The 20,922-nt window shown below is 59.7% G+C and overlaps 1 protein-coding gene across 3 annotated transcripts; it reads right to left on the bottom strand.

Annotated features, from left to right (window-relative positions):
- Positions 1-926: 926 nt before the first annotated feature.
- On the bottom strand, positions 927-20,462 carry Znf787 (zinc finger protein 787). Of its 3 annotated transcripts, none has more exons than XM_076838105.2 (3): positions 20,091-20,462; positions 8,134-8,222; positions 927-2,640 (listed from the first exon to the last, which is right to left on the bottom strand). In XM_076838105.2, the coding sequence occupies exons 2-3, from the start codon at positions 8,210-8,212 to the stop codon at positions 1,574-1,576; spliced, it is 1,146 nt and encodes a 381-aa protein (XP_076694220.1). In that variant the 5' UTR covers positions 8,213-8,222; positions 20,091-20,462; the 3' UTR covers positions 927-1,573. The 3 variants fall into 3 exon arrangements, with proteins under 3 accessions (XP_076694220.1, XP_076694221.1, XP_076694222.1); XM_076838106.2 differs by lacking the exon at positions 20,091-20,462 and adding an exon at positions 19,575-19,658; XM_076838107.2 differs by lacking the exon at positions 20,091-20,462 and adding an exon at positions 8,572-13,248.
- Positions 20,463-20,922: the final 460 nt, after the last annotated feature.

The following is a 20,922-nucleotide window of genomic DNA, read 5'->3' as shown; positions in this document are numbered from 1 at the left end:
ACTGGCCCTGAATCTTGCTCAATCTCGGCGTCAGCTCCTGGGGAAGGGGCCAGACTTACCTCACTGAGTGGGCACCAGAACCCCACTGCTTACCTCCCACTCCTTTCCCCACCTCCAGAAGCACCAAGGTTAGTGCTCAGCAGAGGAACATAAGGGCACGAAGCCCAGTCTTCAAATTCCCCATGACTCCCAGCAAACCACCCCCTCCTTCAGTGACCCAAACTTCCAATGAGCTGGGAGGCAACACCAGCCTCCAACACCTGCTCACTCAGGCAGAAGCCCCTCCCTGCCTCCTGCAGTGCAGGGGAGGGAGCCTGCAGCCCACCCCCTCCAAGCACCTCCTGCATTCAAACTGCTGCCCGCCAGCTTGGAAATACCCACTGGTGGGGTGTCACCACACCCCCTCAAGGCACCAGGAACAGGGGTCTCTGGCCAGGGGCTGTGACCCAGGTAACTGGAATTGGCATCAGGGGACCCTTCTGACAGGACGCTACAGCGGTCCTGAGGGACCAGGCGGCAGACACTGTAGCTCAGTGCTGGACACAGCCACAGCACTCAGTGATACCTAGGTCCTGCCCCCAAATGCATCTCCCACCTTCAGTGCCCTAATTTGTCGCTGGGAATTAGCCCTCCCAGCACAGCTACCTTTGCAAGAAGTGCCCATGTGACCAACTGGCCGGAGGCATCTGGGCAGGAGAGGTGTGGGCTGTCTCCAGGGAGGAAGGCAGGACTCCGGGATTGGAGTACTGCCCCCTGCGGCACAGTGCAGGAAATCCGCAGCTCCTGAGCAGCACCCAGCAGGAGCACCGGCACAGGCGGGGCTGTCCACTGACCGGGCTGACGTCCACTGCTACACCTGGGGTTGCCAAAGCCCTTCAGCCTCTTGCCCTTCTTCCTCCCAAACCCAAGAACCACACGGCTACGGGGACAATCGAATAGTGTGATTTATTGCCCTCACACCCCTTCTTCCACCTGCCCACGCCAGAGAACAGACAGGGCACCCCATCCTCTGAAGGGGGCTACCCTGGGTGTAGGGTCTCCTTCTGCTTCACTCCTCTGCTACCCCACACCCAGGAGCAGGAGGAAAACCTGGGCTATAAAATCAATAGGACTCGAAGGGCAGAAAAAATAGTGGATGGGAGGGGGTAAGGGGTATGATTAAAAGAAAACTCTAAGAGGGCAAGGGCCCCTCTCCCTTTCTGGGACCCTCTAAATACAAAAGGCCAGACTTCCCTCCATCCCTTACAACATCCCAGACAGTGTGGGAAGAGAGGGGCAGCCTCTTGCTTGAGGGTCTGGCCTCTTGACCTCTACAGTTCTCACATTGTCTAGCTCTGGCTCTGGCGGAGAACCTAGAAAGGGCAGGATTTGGAGAGCCAGCGGGCACCTTGAGAAACCACCTTGCCCTAATGCCCACAGGTCCTCTCGCACCAAGACAGCGCAGGCCGAGTAGCAGGGGCAGGAGACGAGGATGCCACCGGTCGCACCCCTCTGTCCATTTCTCCCTGGCCTCCTGGTCTTGTTGTCCCCGCCAAGCCCGAGGGGCCCTGCTCCCCCCCGGGCGCCCCCGCCCCTACCGGCCCTCTGTGCCACGACACTCGGTGCAGCGCCCGCCAGAGGCTGCGTCCTCGTCCTCATCCTCCCCGCCAGCCCGGTAGAAGCTCTGTCCGCAGCTGCTGCAGACGGAGGGTGCGCCCACAGCGTGGATCTTCTTGTGTCTGCGGAGCGCAGCGCCCTGCACGAAGCCCTCGCCACACTCCACACAGATGTGCGCAGGCTCCTCGCCGCCCGCCGCCCCCAGCCCGTCCCCGTGCTGAGCCCGCTGGTGGGCCAGAAGCCCAGCCCCATGCCCGAAGCCCTTCCCGCACTCCATGCACACATAGGGCTTGGGAGCCGGGGCGCGCCGTGACCGCGGCCCGGACGCCCGCGCCCCTGCGCCGGCCATAGCTGCGGCAGCCGCGGCGCTCTCGCCAGGCGCGCCCACCACGATGATGCCCTCGCCGTCGCCCACCGGGATGGCGATCTCGCCGTCTGCTGCCGCTGCCTCCTCCGGCGCCTTAGCGCGGCGCACACTGGCTGCCAACACCTTGGCGGCCACACCAGGCCCCGACAGCTCGGGGTGCAGCCGCAGGTGGCGCGCCAGGCTCTTTGGCTGACTGAAGCCGCGACCACAGCGCGGACACACAAAGGGCTTAAGGCCGCTATGCGAGCGCCGGTGCTTGGCCAGGCTCTTGCTCTGCGTGAAACTGCGGCCGCAGTCGGGGCAGGCATAGGGCTTCTCGCCGGTGTGGATGCGCTGGTGCTGCATGAGGTTGGAGCTCCAGCTGAAGCGCTTGCCACACTCGGAGCAGGCGTAGGGCTTCTCGCCCGTGTGAATGCGCCGGTGCTGCACCAGGTGCGAGCTCTGCGAGAAGGTCTTGCCGCAGTCGCTGCAGGCGTTGGGCCGCTCGCCGGTGTGCGTGCGCTGGTGCCGTGTCAGCTTGGACCAGTGGCTGAAGCTCTTGCCGCACTCGTTGCAGATGTAGGGGGCGGGCGGCCGTGGCCTGGGTGGGGGCCCCGCCGGGGGTGCAGACTGGGGCGGGGAGAGCTTGGTCGGGGGCCAGCTGGGGACGTCGTCATCATCCATGATGAGTATGTCCACTGGAAGTCAAGAGAGAGGTGGGGGGAGTCAGAGGCAGCAGCTCCAGAGGGCTGTCCATGCAGGAACCCTGGCTTAGTGCTGACCTGGGACAGCTTCTTGATTGCCTTTATGGAGTACACCCTACCACCAGTGGGGACAGCACCCACATCACAGAAAGCAGGTCGGGTCTGCTGCTCTTCACACCCTCGGCCTGTCCTCTGCTCAGGGCACTGACCTCTCGGGGGCATCTGCACGAGTGTTCATCACCCATCTTCCCCAAGGTGCGCTCCTGCAGGCCGTGGCAGCCATGCCTAGGGAGCAGAAGGACCTCCAGGAAGTTGTTAACTGACTACATAAATGGATGTGCAGGAAGGAGGCCAAGAAAGGCCTCCAGGGAGAACACGGGAAACCCGGAGCACTGAGCTGGGACAGGGAGGCTGAGGGCCGGAGTCAGGCCAGACCCAGATGCAGCCTGGACCTGTGTGAGGGAGGACGCCACCTCCAGCCCACCCCAACAAAGCCTTTCCCGAATTTGTACCATGCCTGCCCAGGCGCCTGTCTCCCAGCCCGTCCCGTTCTTGAGACGTGGGTGCTGTCCACAACACCTGCTCTCCTCATGGGGTCTGCCAGTGTTATAGAATCACGCCAGGGCCTCAAGAGGTGCACCCTGATTTCCTTCAAAGCAGGAATCACAACCTACCCGAACTGTGTTCCCTCTTGCTAACACAAAAGTGCTCAAATGCACCTGTGAGACGTCACTGGCGAACACAGGAAGAAGAGCTAGACCCTCCGAGGGCAGAGCTCTGTGTCCTCTGTATGTCAGATCGCATAAGATGGCTGCTATGAAACATGAGTCTTTGCAAGTGAGAAACCCAGGCAGGACAAGCTGACGCCTGGCACACCCCGACAGCCATGGCCCGCCTGCTCAGCCACCTCCTGCAACAGGCCCTCACTCTCCAGCAGGGTCCCTGGCCAGCAGCACCAGGACCACCAGGAACTGCAGATGCGGACCCCTGGGCTTCACTCCAGTCCACCCACCAGGGGGTTCTGGTATCCTCGAATTTGAGAATTACTATATTGTAAGGCAAAGAACACTAGAGTCACATTGGCAGGGGACAAAATCCAGGCAGGATGTGAGCATCAGGGAGGAACCCTGAAGAGATGGCATAAACCCCAATTTGTTGTCAATACAAATCAAGAAAGAAATTACAATTTATAAGTACATTAAAAAGAGAATTAAAAACAAAAACCTCGGAAGCTCTTAGTCCCAGGTAGAGTGACCGGGCCAAGGGGTAGGAGACTTGCTTTCCCATGAAAACAACAGTTGCCTCGTTTGCAAAGTTGTCAAGAGCATGGGACACAACATGTGATGCAGAACAGAGCTGAGAAGGCCAAGCAGGGCACTGGGGGAGGCTGAGGTGCAGGAGTGTGGCCAGAGGTACTGGAGGAGAGGCTGGTGCCAGCAGCCACCTCCAACACAGCGCTTCACACTGCCGGATGAGCGACCCTCTCATCCCTCAGGAGGCGGGCTCTTCGTCCCGCCATGCACTGGTGCTGCAGGTGGAGGGCAGGCTATTAGGCAGACTGCCACTTGGGTCCTTCAGTCTCCCTATCTCAGGAGGAAGAGGCTACCATGTTCCCAGAATCCCCGCAGTCCCTTAAAAGGACCGGAGAAGCTGGGGATGCAGCCCAGCAGCAGTGTGTGCCAGGTCCTGGGTTCAGTTCCCTAGCACACACATGTGAGTGCACAACAAATCCCCGGGAGGAGAGTGGTGCAGAACACAGGTACTCGATGAAAACCAGCAGGAACCAGGGCGACTGAGGCTGGAACAGGGCCCTGGGCGGAGGGCAGGATCCCGACACCTTCCTATTGCTGAATGTGCCCATGGATCAATTCAACCCCACAGCAGACCAATGTTGTTCTCAGCTTGGGGACAAGGAGTTCAGGGGTCCTGCAGCTCCTCCAGCCCTGGCACAGAGCAGGCAGTGTCCCACCCCTCAGACCCCCGAAGTGGAGCCCAGCAGCCACAGTTCTGATGTCAGCCTTCTGTGGCACACATGGCAGGCACAAAGAGCTCCAAAACCAGATGCAGAGGTAAGAAGCTCAATATAAAGACACACCAGGTCAGGCATCTCCGTCACCCGCAGGGAGATCCCCCCCACCTCCCAAGCCCAAGCGGATCAGCTCCTGGTACTTCTTCATAGCTCTGCCACCAGGACTGCACTCTGAGGCACTATGCTTTGGTGTGTCACTCTAAGCTGGCTGGTCCAAAGGACAGCCCGTGTTTCCTCGCAGTGTTCCTGTTGAAGATGGCCACAGGGTCCTCCCAGGCTTCTGCCAGGCAGCTCACTCAGGCACAGCGTGGCGTCGTCCTGCTTTTTCCAGAGGGCTCACAGCATCTCCTTGTGTGTCTCCACATAACGCCGACAGAGTGGACCACAGGTTGAATGGGGTGCACAAAAGGGCCCTCCCGTTGCCCTCTGTGTTGAAGCTGAACTGAATCCTACAGACCCCACACCTGCCCCTCAGCACCCAGTGCAGTCTCAGGAGGTGATGGCAGCTCAAGAGCTCACTGCCCCTCAATGGCAAGGTTTTCAGGAAAAAGCACTGGCTCCCTGTCATCTGAAGTCCCCTCTCCCCAGCACCACTAGGGATGAAGGTGGACAGCTGGCAAGCTCCTCCTACACCGTCTGCCCACAGGACAAATGGCCTTCAGTAGCACCACCTACTTCCACGCTCCCTGCCCCAGACCCACCATCACCAGTGTCCCCAGAGCCCTGGCCTCTTGTGGTGCAAAATGGCTTTCACAAGCAATATCAGGAAACACTCACTGCTTCTTTTTTTAAAGGTCCTCAGGAGTTCACAGTGAGACCCCCCATTCAAATCTGGGACTCCAAGGTTTTAACTTAGCCTCTCACATCTGACACTTGCACCCCACTTCTCCCCGTGAAACCTGGTTCTCAGTGACTCAGTCACGCACCTAAGGGACCCCACAGCATCTGCTGTCCTCATGCCCCGCACACAACTGTGCCCACCCACCAGGTGTACATGTGGACAGCCTCATCCGCGCAGTCCTGGGGCCTGGCCGCTCACCGCCCACAGCCGCCCTCTGAAGCTCACTGGTCTGCCATCAGACTCCTTGGGAGGGCGCTCAGGCACCTGGAGGGGGTGAGCACGAGCTCCTGGGCGCACGGCTCACCTGAGGACTACGCCTCTGCCTCTGCCTGCCTGCCCTGGGCGCTGGACAGCGGTGCTCACCCACTCAGGTCACGCCACGTGCTACTTCTGCTGCAACACCAGAAGGGGCAGGCAGTGGGGGCCCATGCTGCGTGGCCTGCTTGGGGGTCTCGGGGGGCCTTCTGCTTCACTCTCTCGCCCCGACATCCTCTGCAGGGCTGCCTCGCGGTGCGTGAGCTTTCCCTGTGCCTGGCCTCAACACGCGTCACTGCTGACACTCTTCATTTCCCTTCCATTTTACATCCTCTCTCTGTCACCTCAGCTGTTCATAAGGAATCCTGGGCTCTGCAGTTCTGGGGTTCTTCCACGCACTGTGCATCTTGGCACATCTCAGGGATCCTCACCTTCCTGGTGTGCTCTTCTGTTTTCCTTTGCAGGGTATCTTTTGGGGGCTGCCCTTGGCATTCTTCTGTGGCTCACGAGGATCCGCGGAGGTGGTGAGTTTGACCTCAGCTGCCTGCACCCCCTGCTCACGGTGGCCACACGCGGGGCTCTCCTGGCTGCTCCCATTTTCACTGGGACCCTCTCTCCTTCTCTGTCGGCAAGGACAGGGGCCCAGCAGGCCTCCTGTTGGTTCTGGCTGATCCAAGAGCCGCAGGCCGGGCTGCTCCGGCCCTTCAGACCTCCCTTGCCTGGACAAAGCAGCCCCTCCTTCAGCTGCCGATCTCCGAGCCCCCTGCTTCCCAGTGAAAGCCTGAAGGCGACCGCCCGCCCCATCTTCCCGCGCCCTCGCCGCAGTCCACAGGGCTTGGGCCTCTGTTGTCGGCAGGGTGCTGGCTTGACTGTCCGACTGCTGAATCCCTGCCTGGGAACCTGAGGACCGTCCAGGGCCACCCAGCAGCTGAGAAAGCTCCTCAGAATCTGCTCGGCTCCTTAGGAAGTCATGTGGGCCGCTTCTCCTTTCATGCCCTTAGCTAAGGCCCTGGAGGGCCTGGGGGCTCTCCCCACCCCCCACTGCTCACTGCATACAGAGAACCCCAAGTCGGGCCGAGCCATCAGGAGACTAGGTGCCCAAGAGCCAGACGGGGCTCACCTCCACACCCTGTCACGGCTTCTGCTGCCTCACCTGCGCGGACAGGAAGGATGGCACTGATCAGCAGGAAGCCCAACCTCACTGGGCTCTGTGTGGGCTCCAGGAGACCACCCCCCTCAAGAGGACTAGAGGGGACAGGTAAACGAAGTGCCATTCTCGGTGAAGGACTGGCTTGGAGGGCCTGAGCACACTTCTCAGACACATTCGAATACAGAACACGATGATAAAGCCTCCAGTTGCACCGAGACCCTGGCAAACCGACGAGCCCGAAGACGGCCCCCTCGGCTCTCCTCCGCGTCCCCCCTCGATGGGCTCCAGTGGAGAGGCAGGCACCAGGCAGCTCAGTACCCTTCCTCAGGAGCGCATGCTCCAGCACAGGCCTGGCCACAGTGCCAGCAGCAGGTCACTGCACTGGGTGGCCAGTGGCAGGTCAGAGGGCAGGAGAAACACGGGGAAGCAGCAGTGAGTGCTTCCAGACGTCAGGATTTGTGCCCCTCTCTCCCTCCAGCCCCATGTAAGTAGGCACAGGGCCACGTTCTGGGTGCAGACGCAGGCCCCAACTGAGCCAGCTGAGCCTCAGGCTATGTGAGCAGTGCTGCCCGGGCACAGAGGACGCCAAACCTGGGGTGAGGCTGCCTGTTGCCACTGCGCCTCTTCCCAGGGCCTTCTCATCCCTGGGCTGTAGTCATGGCAACAGAGGGAGTGAGTGTGTGGTGGGCTGCGTCTCAAACACACCCTGGACTGTGCAGCCTACAGATGCGTTTTATTCACCCAAATACTTTATTAAACAAAATACATTGCCAACGCGCAAAGATTTCACGGTGACACCCATCAAGTCCCCTGAAACACAGGCACCCACCCTCCAGGCCGGTCACTGCTGCCTTCCAGGCCCTGCACTTGGGTTGGCCACCCCTGGTCTGAGGAGCAGCCTGCCAGGGAGCAAGGGCCACCTGGAACCAGAGGCCAGTGGAAGAGCAGGGGTACCCTCAGCAAGGGACAGGGTGCTGCCCCAAGCTGGAGGCACCGGAGAAGAAATCAGACAGAGGTGGTCCCCAAGGCCTCAGGACGGTTCCACTGCAAGGACAACTGGAAACACCAACAGGAGCCCCTCCAAGCTAGGATGCAGAGCCCTGGGGAGGAGAGGAAGGGGAGGGAAACCAGGCGTGCCAGAGTCACAGCAGGGGGAAGAGCATTCCCCCCTGGCAGGAGGGCAGCGGAGTGGAACCTACAGGGCCACCTCACCTGGGTTCTCGTGACTGGCCATCTGCTGGTCCTCAGAATCCAGCGGCCCCGGAGACCAGGCCTCTTCCCGAAGCTCCATGTCTACGTCCCTGTAGGAAGTGGATGAGACAGAAGGTCACAGTTTACAGGGCACCAGATGGAACTGAAGGCCTTGGGGTCAGGCACTGCACCAACAGCCCAGCAGACAACGCCCACGACTCGCCTCTGACAGGGAGTGGAGGGAAGGCCTGGGGCAGCCACTCAGGCCACAGCCACACCAACCTCCTGCCCAGCGCCACCTACGGCTGGGACACAGCGTACAGTGCTGCCTCTGTGCCTCAGTTTCCTCATAGGCAAGATGAAGGACCTCAGGTGCAAACAGGATGATGCACACAGCACTCTTGCCACGGAGGGACTCCTGAGCCACAGAGGTTCTTGTGCCTATGACAGGTCACCTACCAGCACAGGAGGACTGGACAGCAGCAAGTGCACCTGCCTGCCCTGAGGTCTTCCTATATCCCAACCACACGAAGTCCTCAAGCCAGACACAGTGGGCAGGTTCCTGACGCCAGTCCACCAGCGCACTGGAAGAGAGTAACTGGACCTCAAGGGTATCTGGTCAGACGGCAGCCAGACAACACTGGAATCCAGGTGTGGAGGGAACTCCAGTGACCACATGGCATCAAGGAATGGCAGAGCCAGCAGGCAGCTTCCAGATGCTAGGACTTCACAAACAAGGAAGTTCCAGTAGAATTTGGAGAGGGGAACTGACACAGTGCTGCCAGCTTCTACAGCCAAAACACAGCAGTAAGAGGGAATTCCAAACACAAAGAACTCCTGCCTCCTGTACAGGCACTGCTGACTGGCTCTCAAGTCCCCAGCACCTGCAGGAGGCAAAGCTGTCACAACTCCAGACCCTCAAGACAAGAGCCATGCACGGGTCTTGCAAGCAGGCAGCAGAAGGGCCAGCCAGCTCTGGGCCTCGGGAGCAGCCTCGGCGGCACAGCCATCTCCCATCAGCCCAGCCAGCCCAAACCCCTCAACGCGTTCCGAGACACCGTCTCCAGAGAGCCTCGCACTGCCGGCCCTCCTCCGGAAGGCCCTAGCTCCCTCGCCTCTTGCTGGTCGGTCTGCACGCCCCTGCCCACTGGCAGCACTAACCCTGCACCCCTGCAGCGCCAGGCATGGGGGCGCTCTCGGGAGTGTGGACCAAGACTTGAGGGAGCAGTCTGCTGAGACAGAGCCTGCCGCACCCCACGCGCAGGACCTCCCCACCCGGCTCAGGCAGAGCTCGCAGCAGGAGCACGCTGGGGACAGACACCAACAGCCCAGGAGCTTGCACAGCATGCAGGCCCCTGACCAGGTGATCACCTTCCAGAAGCCACTCAGAAGGGAAAACCAAGACCTCAGCAGACGCTTTTTATGAGGGAAAAAAGATCATGGCAGAGTTTAGCACCAGAGAACCAGCAAGGTCACTCATGCCCAACAATGGAAGGAGTGTCAGCGAATCACACTGGCCTACTCCAGAGGGTGGGCTGGCCCCAGTGATAGCAGGGTGCCAGCCACAGGGACCACCTGCTCATCACATGAGGATTGATTCCAACTTCCTTCTGACTCTTTTTTCCTGATTTAATAGTAAAATATAATTACTTCTTCTTTTTTTTTTTTTTTAGTTTTCGGCAGACACAACATCTTTTGTTTTTGTATGTGGTGCTGAGGATCGAACCCGGGTCGATCCATGCCAGGCAAGCGCGCTACCGCTTGAGCCACATCCCCAGCCCATAATTACTTGTTAATAAGAGAAAAAGACTATAAAGACTGATTTTTTTGACAGTTGTGAGAACTGTATCAAATGGGCAAGTGGTGGGCACAAGGGCAGAGTGGGGGGCAGCAGAAGTGCCCGGGATACGGCCAGCCAGGGCTGACCTCAACCACAGAGGCAGCGGCGACTCCCTTTCTGCCTGAAAGCAGGGGAGAAACTCCCACATGCAATGTGCTCTGCTCCTTGTACCGGGCAGCAGAACGACTTATCGCAAGGTGGGAGCCAAGGCCACGGCCTTCTGCACAAACAAGCCCTGCTGAAGCTCGGATTCCCCTCGGCCCCAGCCACGCGGCCACCCTCCCGGTGGTCCCCAGCCTTGGGCCTCCCTGTCCCAGGACGCCTCCAGCACACAGGCAAGGTTAAGGCACATGCTTTTCTCCTGGTCATCTGTCTCATGTCAGCCTCTCTCAGGCCCAGAGGCCCTACAAGAGGAAGTTCTGCTTCCCCTGCAAACACCCAAAACTGGCCGGTGTGGCGGCGCACGCCTGTAATCCCAGCACCTGGGAGGCTGAGACAGGAGGATTGCGAGTTCAAAGCCAGCCTCAGCAATGGGTGAGGCACTAAGCAACTCTGTGAGACCCTGTATCTAAATAAAATATAAAACAGGATGGGGATGTGGTTCAGTGATGGAGTGCCCCTGCGTTCAACCCCTGGTACCACCCTCCCCCCCAAAAAATAAAACTGCAGCCTACACAATACATCATCAACCTCCAAACACCCAGGAGCCAGGCACAGTGACCAGACCTGTAACCTCAGTGACTCGGGAAGCTGAGGCAGGAGGATCACAAGTTCAGGACAGGCTCAGCAACTTAGCAAGACCCTGTCCCAAAATAAAATTTAAAAAAAGGACTGAGGATGTAGCTTAGTGCAAGAGTACCACTGGAACCAATTCCCAATACTAAATTTTTTTTAAAAAAATCAGGCAGAGCCTGGCACACTGCAAGGGACAAAGAGTAGTGCCCAGCTTTGGGAAACAGCCTGGCAACTCTTCCAGTGACAAACGCACTGACTACAGACCCTCAAGTCCACTGCTGGGCCCATACCCAACAGAAGAAAACACTCATGTCGGCCACAAGTGCCACAGGTGGTGTTCATGGCAAGCTGTTCCCAATGGGCAAAAAGTTGGACCAATCCAAGCCAAAGTAAGGGCACAAGGCACAGGGCACACATGGCGGGGACTCCCCGTGCAGGCTGTCTGCGCTAGGAAAGACACAGTGGCTGCTGGAGGTCAAGGCAGGAACAGGAGTGAATGCCGAGTGGTGGGGGCTCCTGGAAGGTGAGGAGACACTCTGGAACTAGACAGTGGTGCTGCCTAAGCAACTCCGTGAACCATAGAGACCACCAAGCTGTACACTGCAGAAGAGCGTCTCGGTGCACACATACCTCTAGTAAAAAGTGAACTCTAGAACAGCGCCCCGCCCACTGACTACAACACCACAAACGTTGTTTAAAAAAGCATGGGAAGAGAACGGGAGAGACGGGAGGCTGCTGCCAGGGGCCGCCAGGGCCAGGGGAGGGCCAAGCCTCATGGCCTTTGCTGTTTGAGCCTTCTCTGCCAAGTGCGATAATGTTTCCCTGAAACGAAAGCCTAAGCTCAAGAGGCACAGGGACTTCCCAGCTCAGAGCCCTCCCTGGCCCCAGTCTCAGGCCCAGCTTCTGCAGGGAGGGGCAGCCCAGAGCAGTGAGGCCACAGGCATCAGGGCCAGGAAGAGAGCTGGCAGCTGAGAGGTGGAGGGGTTGACCCTAAGCTCTCTGTAGGAGTCTGAGGTCAACAAACTCCTCCCACCTGCCAATGGTCATTGTCACATTTTAAGACTTATCTAATTACCTACATGAATGACAGAGGCAACTTGCCTCCTGGTCCACAAACCCTAAAATACTTGAGAAGTGGCTCCTTATAGAAGTTCACCGACTCCTGATGTGAACGATGGGGCTACAGGACAGGAGGGAAGCTCTCAAGGCCCAGCAAAGAGGAACCCGGGGGAGAATGAGGACGGGAGGAGGGAGGAGACAGGAACAGGGCAGGCAGGAGGGAGGCCCCAGCTTGACCTCAGTGTTGTGTGGCTGCTGACCCCAAATTCCTGATGATTCTGTCTGTGGATCCAAGGTTCATAAATGAGGGCTGGTGGGCGGGCTCCCAGGTGACATACCACATAATAACCCAGCAGACACAGAGCAGCCTGGGCAGGGGGGAGGCCTTCCTCCAGCTACTCTGTACAGCCCGAATCGCCACTGTGCACCGGGGCTCTGCAGCGGGCGTGGCAGAAGGGGCGCATGGGCACTGAGCTGGAGCACAGGCATCTGGCGGTCAGCTGCAGGGGCGGGGGTCTTGACCAAGGCTTAGGTGCTGCTTGCCCCTGACTTCTCCCAGTCGGTGGCTGCCGAGAGCAGCTGCGGTCTGGGGCAGGGCAGCATCCCTGGGAGGCAGATGTGCATACACAAGCTGAGTGCAGACACCCTCTCTAGTCCCTCTGCAGCACTGCTCTTTGACCTTGAGCAAGGCTCCGCTTCTTCAGGCCTCAACAGCATCCTCCGTAGGATGGGGACAAGGAACAGCAGATGACTGGTACCACTGAGTAAGAATTAATCAGCAAGACTGGCAAAAAGCCTAAGAAGGGTAGCTGAAATGCCACGCAGTCCTCCTCCTCTCCATTCACCTTCCCTTACACCCTCACCTGGGTGCTGGCCCTCCTCCCTAAACCTCTGGGCTCTGGGGCCCACCCCTAGGACCTCACAGTGTGGGGAGTGGGGCTTCATCTGCAGGGTCAAAGATGAGGAGCTGGGGACCTCGGGCAGCTCCTGACTCCACTTTCAGGACCCAGGGCAATTCCCTGGAGAAGGTCCCTCACCTGCTCTCAAGAAAATCCCAGGCATGAGGCCCTGGTCTGACCCCCAGCACCACACACTAGAAAAGAAGAGCACTGCAGGAATTCAAGGAACCCCGAAGCAAGAGGCAGCAGCCTGAATCAGAGCCTACCCGGCCATCCCTGCCTGTCCTGCCACTCCCTTCAGGGCCCTCTCCGGCAGGTGCTCACCCTGCTCTGACCTCCACCTCCAGAGGAGGGAGGGGAGGGCATCTCCTGCGCCCACCCCAGTCGGGCCCTCCAGCAGTCCAATTAGCACGTGGATCTGGCAGGGCTATTAAGCCCCAGACAAATTATTGTTATTATTGTTGTTATGAGGTCCCACCCACCCTGCTGGATGCCTGCCCGCCAATTATCCCCTCTTTCTTCTACTGCCAATCCAGCCTCCTCCTCCCCTCCCCTCCCTGTCGCTGGGGCTGTGGGCAGGGTCAGAAGCAAGCCCTCCCAGCAAGGCCAAGCCAGGCTGCTCCCAGCAGATGCTCCCAGACCCCCTCTCCCACCCATCTGCATCCTCACACACTGGCTAAGCCTCGCAGGGGGGACTGTACCTCCTTCTCACCTCCTGGGCAGCCCTTGACCACCTGCACTCCTCCCACTTAGCAACTCAGTTAAGAAACACCCTCTGACTTTTCAGTCACCCAATGCTGCAGCCACCCTTCAACATGAACCTTCTGACATCGCTGTGGCACCGGCAAAGGCATGGGCACGGGCACCTCATGCACTCCTCCTGTTTCCTTCACCAGCACAGGCTTCTCTACCCACCCTTCCCACTGCCAGCTCCTGGGGGCCCCCCCCTCGGCTACCACAGTGCAGGCTCCCAGCCTGCCCTTCTCAAGTCCCCTCCCACATCACAACCAGTGAACCCTTGTAAAAGTCACTCTGTTCAAATAACCCTGTTAAAAACTGGGCACCTGGGCTGGTTCCATAACTTAGCTATTGGTGAACTGTGCTGCTACGAGATTGGGTTAAAGAAATATGATATTTATACATAATAAACTTTTACTGTCATAAAGAATAAAATTATGGCATTTGCTGGTAAATGGATGGAAATGGAGACCATCATACCAAGTGAAATAAGCCAGACTCAGAGAGTCAAGGGTCAGAATGTTTTCTTTCACATGCAGAAGCTAGAGCAAAGTAAGGGGGGAAAGTTGGGGTAGGGGAGGAAATGCCATGATTCTAGGAGACCCGAAGGGAGATCAGTGATCAGAGGAAGGAGACTGAGGTGGAGGGAGGAGGGACGGGGAAAAGGGAGGAGCCACGGAATCGGACGGGTAAACCTCACTACATACACACATAAATACATCACGGTGAATTCCACCTCTGTGTACATCCATAAAACGCCAATTTTTAAAAACAATAGAAGGAAGACAAGCGTGGAGGAAGGGGATCAGGGGGCAGGGGAGGGAGGGAAGAGGAAGCCCTGGAGAACGAGTGGAGCGAACGGTATTCTGTGCATGTGGGAGGTGGTCAATGTGAACCCCACCATGGCGCGTAATAAGACATCTAATTAGGAACACTGGGCAAAGGCACTGAACAAGCATTTTTCCAAAGAACACACACAAGTGATGGCAAGCTCAGAGAACTGCCCCAGGCCATCGGCTCTCAGGGAGACTGAAGGAAGCCTAAGGAGATGGCACCTGGCACCTCGCACCCCTGGAACACGGGCTCGGGGCTGCTGGGGGGACTGTAAGCCTTTCCTGGGCAGGCTAGCGCACTGCAGTGGGATATGGGCAGCCCTCACAGGCCAGCACCTCCACTCCTGAGCGCTCACCCAAGAACACAGCCACCCAGAACCCCCAACGTGAATGTCCACAAAAACGCACTCTCCACAGCCAGAGTGGAGGCACCCACCGCCCAGCTGACACACACCCTACAGAGGAGCCCTGCAAACTCAGGGCTCAGAGTGTGCCAGGCAGAGGGCACTGCCTGCCTCTAAGTGTGCGTGATGTCCAGATGTCTGGGGAGAAAGACAGTGGACTGACAGCTCCGGGACAGGCAGGTAGACAGGATGGCCACTCAGAAGGCAGCTTCTCTTGGGGAGGAGCACGGTGTTCTAAAATCCACCATGGCAATGGATGCACAACTTGGGAAGGCACACCTTACATGGGTGAGCTGTGGCATGGGGGACCTTACCTTGACAAGAAAAAGCAGCGCAGCTCAGTGCTCCCTGCCCACGCGCCCACCACTGGCCCAAGGAGCACTGTGAAACCCAGATTCCTCCACAGGGCCCCGTCTCCCCTGCAGCGGTGTCTTCCTCCAGACCTGGATTCCCAGTGCACTGCCACCTCTCCTGGCCACATCTAGCATTTCCCTCTGGAGAGCCCTGCCCAATCCTCCACCTGCCAGCCCATTCCCCTTTTCAAGGGCGGGCTCAAGGGTCCCCTTCCTCCTCCACTCTCATCATCCTTTCTTGGTTCCTGCGGTGCTGGGGATTAAACCCAGGGCACTGTGCACGAGAGGCAGGTGCTCCACCACTGGCCACCTCCCACCCTCTAGTCCCCTTGTCTATTCCTTCCTGGCCACAAGGTCCTTGAGGGCGAGCTCTAGGTGTGCCTCCCCCTTTCCCCTGCACCCGCAGTCCCAGACACACAGACTCATGACCTCAGTGGACCTCTCCATCCTACCACCCCCGCCTCTTCCTGGGCCCAACAGAACGACCACTGCTTCCCCACCACCTCCTTCCCCCATCCTCAGCTCATGCCAGTCCTGGAACCCATTCTCCTCCCTCCCTGCCCCCCGATCCCAGGACTACATCTGCACAAGGCCAAAGCCAGGCCCTCAGCACGTCAGCCTGGGGCGAGGCCTGACCATCGCCTCTGACGCATGTCAGGCTCTCACTCCTGTTTGGGGTGAGCCCCAGGTTCCCGCATCTCATCTGGAGCCACTTCTGATAGACCACATTCTCTGAGAACACTATCTGCGCTTCAGTCCATTTGAGGCTGCATTTAAAGGTGACTGGGAGCACCACAGAGCACCTGCTCCCCATCTCCCAGTCTTCTTCCCACTCAAGGTCAGATGCTGGGCATCTCTGCTGCCTCAGCAGACCAGTGCCCAGCCCCCCTGGTTCCCCACACATGACTGAGCAGGACGTAGATGGCTCTTGCCCTGGAGTCACACCCGCCTTCTCCACAAGACATTTCTAGAACCCTCACCTACTGTGAAGCTGCAGTGCAGCTGGAGTGGCCGGAGCTCAGGTCCCTGGGGAGCAACCCTGCCCCTCCCTGTCCACGGGCTGCCCTCTGTGCATGCTGATCTTCAGGTCTACCCCCAACACTCAGATTCTCAAATGCTGGCAAATAACTGAAACCTGCTAAAACCCAACAGATTACTCTTCAGAACGTACACTATGGACTCTGGTGGTAACAGGTGACGCAAGTTCATCAGGGTTAACAAACATGGCCATGGTGAGGGTGGAAAGACAGGGACACACAGGAGCCTGCAAATTTTACTCAGTTCTGTTGCAAACCTAAAACTGCTCTTAAAAATTAACATACATGCCAGACATAATGGCGCACACCTGTGATCCCAGCTACTCAGGAGGCTGAGGCAGGAGGATAAAAAGTTCCAGGCCAACGTCAGCAACTTGGTGAGGTTCTAGTGACTTAGCAAGACCCTGTCTCAAAAATAAAAAGGGGCTAGAGGGTATAGCTCAGTAGTTAAGTGCCCCTGGGTTCAATCTATAGTGCCCCTTAAAAAAAAAAAAAAAAGCATATTAAAAGATAGGCAAGAACAAGCACAGACCAGCCCCCAGCAGGGCACTTTCTGGTCGGGCGTACACCCTCCCATCAACCTTCCGGCAACACATACTTGCCCCTAACTCACTCGCCTCTCTAGGTTGCTCTCTGCTGAGGCAGAGTGCCCACTGACAAGCCCCATCATCAATGGCCCCTGCCTGGAAGCTCTCCGACTGCCCCTTCCCCCAGCCCAGCTCCACTGTCCTCCTTACCCCGAAGCAACAGAGCACATTCATGGAGCACAGATCAAGCCCCAGACCCGCAGGCACAGAGTGCCATAAGCACGGAAGCTCCACTCCTGATCCCCTAACACCTAGGAGAGATGGCGAGGCGCAAGGACAATCTCTCCAGGCAGGCTGCTGGGTCAGCAAGCAGCCCCACCAGAGAGCCAGTGACCTGGGCAAGGTGCTTTGCCTGCGTGTCTGTCCTACGCTCCCAGGGCCAGGATTGGGATCCAACAGGATAACGCATGCTGAGAGTTCGACAAGCAGCAGCAGACACAGTGAAGGTGTCAACACCATCATTGCCATTTGATCCAGAGGTTGAGACAGGCTGTGTGGCTGGCGCAATGCCAGAGCCACAGAGCCCAAGCCGAGACATACAGTCTGCCATCTCTCAGTGCTGGCATTGGCTCCCTGTCAGCGCCTGCTAACATGGGTGAGACCTATGTTCCCTAGGAAAGATGGCTACCTAACCTCCGTGGCTCCTGCCATGGGACCCCCTGGCAAGTCCTAAACAGCGTCCAGCAGAGTATGTCCTCAAGGAGGGCACAGACTACTCGCAGCACTGCCCAGCACAAACCCTACAGCACCCTCAGGAACCAATGGCTCTGAGCAGCCTGACCCTGAGCACTGAGTCTGCGACTTCATCTGATCTTCCCTGGGTCCCTGGTATCATCTACTGCAAGGCCGGCATCCTGGGGGGGGGTTGGACAGGGCTCCCCCTCAGCACAGGATAGAGAAGCCACTGTCTGCAAGCTCACGGGGAGAGGGCAAAGGGTATGGCAAAAGCAAGAGTGGAAACCACTGGGGAGGGCCCCAGTGGCCTGGCCCACCTGGGCCAGGGCTCAAGCTGGTTGGCTCCTCCGTAGCAGTAAGGCACGTGCTCTCTGAGCTCCTAGGACAGGGCCACCAGCACTAGCAGTGTGACAACCCCAATTCCCCCATCCACTTGGCTGGCATGAATTTCTCCCTACGCTGCGGGACCCCTAAAATGGGAGGCTGGTTCTCAAAGAGTCCCTTGAAGCAGCCAGCAGCCCTGCATGGAGTTCTCATGACAGCGCACCCCACAGAATGGGGAACCCAGAGACGACAACTCTACAACTAAGAGGCCTTCAGATCAGGTTCATCTCTTCTGACTCGGCTCTTAGCCAAAAGAATCAAGCCAACAGAGGGGAGGTACAGTAGTCAAAGGCCAGCTCTGTGACTAAACACAGCACAGTGTTCTGATGGTGCTGTGGGTCCTGGAGCTTGTGAGCACTGACTGGCCTCCATTCAATCCTGCCAAATGTGGTAACCACCTCTGCCCCAGGGCCTTGAAGAATTCAGGGCACACCAGACACTAAATGCATGGCAAGTGTCATCAAGTCTGCAGACCTCTAAATACCAAGGCCCAATATTGGCATGACCTCGGCTCCAGAGGACAACTAACCCAGGTTTAGGGAGGCCTATGAGGTGTGTCTGGGCACAGTCCTAAGAGCTGGGTGTCCATCAGTGACTAGAAGACCCTGGGGCAGCTGCACAGTTGCTATGGCCTTGACTATGCATCCTGCCATCCCCTGAGGTCCCTGGGTCCTCTTGGCTATTGCCTACTCCATCTACCCCAGATGTGCTGCTGGCCCCGCACATTCACCTGACAACAGTGCGCTCCCTCTGGGTCCCTGGGGCCACTCTGGCAAATCACCCCATCTCTCTACAGCCACTGGGCCTGGCTCAAGAGGCACTGGGACCCTCCTCTGCCACCCAGTCTGGGGCCCCACAGCACAGCAATACACTGGAACCACCTGTGTCTGCGTCCTTGGTGGACTAGTTTATTAAGGGAATTTCACCAGGCTCTTCACATTGCAGGAGGGAAGAAGAGACAGTCCAGGAAAGAGGAAGTAACACATCCAAGGTCACAGAACTGGACTAGACTGGGCCAAAATGGGAACTCAATGCCTGGCGCCAGAGCCCTTTCCAGAGCTTTACACTGACCTCTTGAATTCTGCCCTGGCTCTTAAAGGGAAGTATCAAGAACCTTCTACTGAGGCTAACGCTGTCCTTATCAACCAGGGCTGTCCAGGAAGAAAAGGAGTGTAATTTCCTGTCTCCGGCCGTGGAAGGAAGGAGGGCAGGCTGAAGGACTGGCGCCCCAGATTTCTTGGGGAATACTCCCGGCCGGCCAGCGCCTCTCTTCACCCTGGCATTGCGCCACGTGCCAGGCAGGATAAGCCCTTCCCATTCCTCAGCTCAGCTCGGAAGGTTAGGACCTGCGGCACCACAAGTAGCTGTCAGACCGGATGTTCTCTGGGCAGAGGCAAGGGGTCTAAACTGAGCCCAAGAGGCTCAGGGTCTGCCAAGGCGCCAGGACACTGTGCTTGCCCAGCACCGAGGCCAGACCTCAACTGGCTCCTCGGCACTGCCCAACAGGAGCCTAGAACCAGAAAACCACAGGGAAAAAAACAAGTCGCTGCCCTCCTGAGGCCCCGAGGGCTGGTCGGGGTGGCTCCCGGACCCAGCAGGGCTTTGGCAGGGTGGTGCCCTGTCAGGGTTCGCTGTCAGCCCTCCACCTCGGCCCGTGCTGTCTCGCGGTCCCTGATGCCCAGTACGGGCAGACACAGGCGGCCTCCGTCCTCACTTCATTTGCTCCCCCGGCCGCCACAGGGGCAGCGGGGGAGGCGCGGCGGCCGGCGGAGCGCGCAGGGAGGCCGCGGCCTTGGCCCCGCGCGGCCACGCGGCGCTGACCTTGGCCCGGCCGCCTCCCGCCCGGGACGCGCTTCCTGCCGCCCGCAGGCGAGCGGGGGAATGAATGGGCCTTCGCTGCCCGCATCCCCGTAATTACCCGTGGATCAAAGGGCAGAGCGGCCCGCCCGGGGCAGCAGCGGACCACGGCGACTCGAAAAGGGGAAGGAAGAGACCCGCGAGACCTGGGGCCGCGACGGCCCGGCCGCCGCTTCCGGCCAGCCCGGCCCCGCGCGCGGCCTCTGCCCCGCCCGGCCTCAACTTCCCCCCCCCACCCGAAGTCGCCAGCACTTCCGGCCGCGGGGGGCGGAGGTGCCGAACGGCACGGAGAAGCCCCGGACCCAGCCACCCGACCCGGCCCGGCCCGGCCCAACAGTCACACGCGCGCCACCGTGCCGCGCGCCCGCGCACTGCCCCAGAACCGCGGGTCGCGCGCACGCGCAGTCCCGGTCGCGCGCCCGCTCACGTTCCCCCCCCCAACGGCGCGCACGCGCGCTCGCCCGCCTGGCCGCGCTCGCCCGCCCGCCTCTCCACCCACCCCCGTGCGAAGCCTGGCTCCCGACGCGCGCCCCCCGCCACCCCCGACGCGCGCCCCCCACGCCCGTGCCGCCCTCACCTCCTCCGGCCCGGGGCCACCGCGCCGCACTCCTCCTCCTCGCGCCCGCCTCGCGGATGGTGGCAGCGGCGGCAGCGGCGACTCAGACCCTGGGGTCAGGGGGACGGGCGCCCAGGCCGGAAGTGACCTTCCCGGCCACTTCCGCCCGCGCCGCTCCCCCTCCCCTGCCCCTCCGCCCGGGCCGCCACCCCGTCCTCGCCGCTCTAGGCAGGAGGGCTCCTCGACCCCTGGCCGCAGCCCCCCAGCTCTATGGTGCCGAGCGGCGCCGAAGGAAGCCACTTCCGGACGCGTCTAGGACCCGAGTCCTCCGTCCCCGCTCTATGGCGCCTCGCGCCGAGGGGCTCCGGCCCCGCCCCTCCCAGGACAGCAGGCTCGGCTCGGCCCGTTAGGCGCTGACTTCCGGGTGTCTGGGCGGCCCCCAGCCGGCCGCTCGCGCCTGCGCGGTCCGCAGGCCGCGCCACCCCGGGGACGCTCGCGCCACCCGGTCCTCCTGTCGTCTCTATCATTGTAACCCCTTCCGTCCCGGGATCTGGCCCTGGGCCCCACGGCTGCCGGACAGTGCTGCGCTTCAGGCGCCGCGCTAGGGAAGCCTGTCCCTGTCGCTCCTGTCGGCCTCAGTTTCCCGCTCCCGAAGGACGCGACACGCGCGGTTCCTCCCCTAGGTCCTGGCACAGCCAGGCTTCGTAATGGGTCTCCTCCCCACTTGCGGAGCGCGAGCGGTCAGGGCGCTCACTGAGCGACTCGCGAGGGTGCGTTTCGCCGTGACTGTGCACACTCCGCGACGCTCGCCGCTCGGCAGCGGGAGTCGCGGGCCCCGGGCGCTGCCAGGCAG

This window comes from Callospermophilus lateralis, chromosome 18 (genome assembly GCF_048772815.1).
Source record: "Callospermophilus lateralis isolate mCalLat2 chromosome 18, mCalLat2.hap1, whole genome shotgun sequence".
Lineage (NCBI taxonomy): Eukaryota > Metazoa > Chordata > Mammalia > Rodentia > Sciuridae > Callospermophilus > Callospermophilus lateralis.
Note: the sequence above shows the minus strand (reverse complement) of the source record. Positions and strands in the feature narration are given on the sequence as shown.

Bases quoted from the DNA above. Each gene is read 5' to 3' on its own strand.
- Znf787 (XM_076838105.2), bottom strand. From the start codon at position 8,212: ATGGAGCTTCGGGAAGAGGCCTGGTCTCCGGGGCCGCTGGATTCTGAG. The intron at 2,641-8,133 runs GTGAGGTGGCCC...CTTGACTTCCAG, and splicing joins GGCCAGTCACGAGAACCCAG to TGGACATACTCATCATGGAT.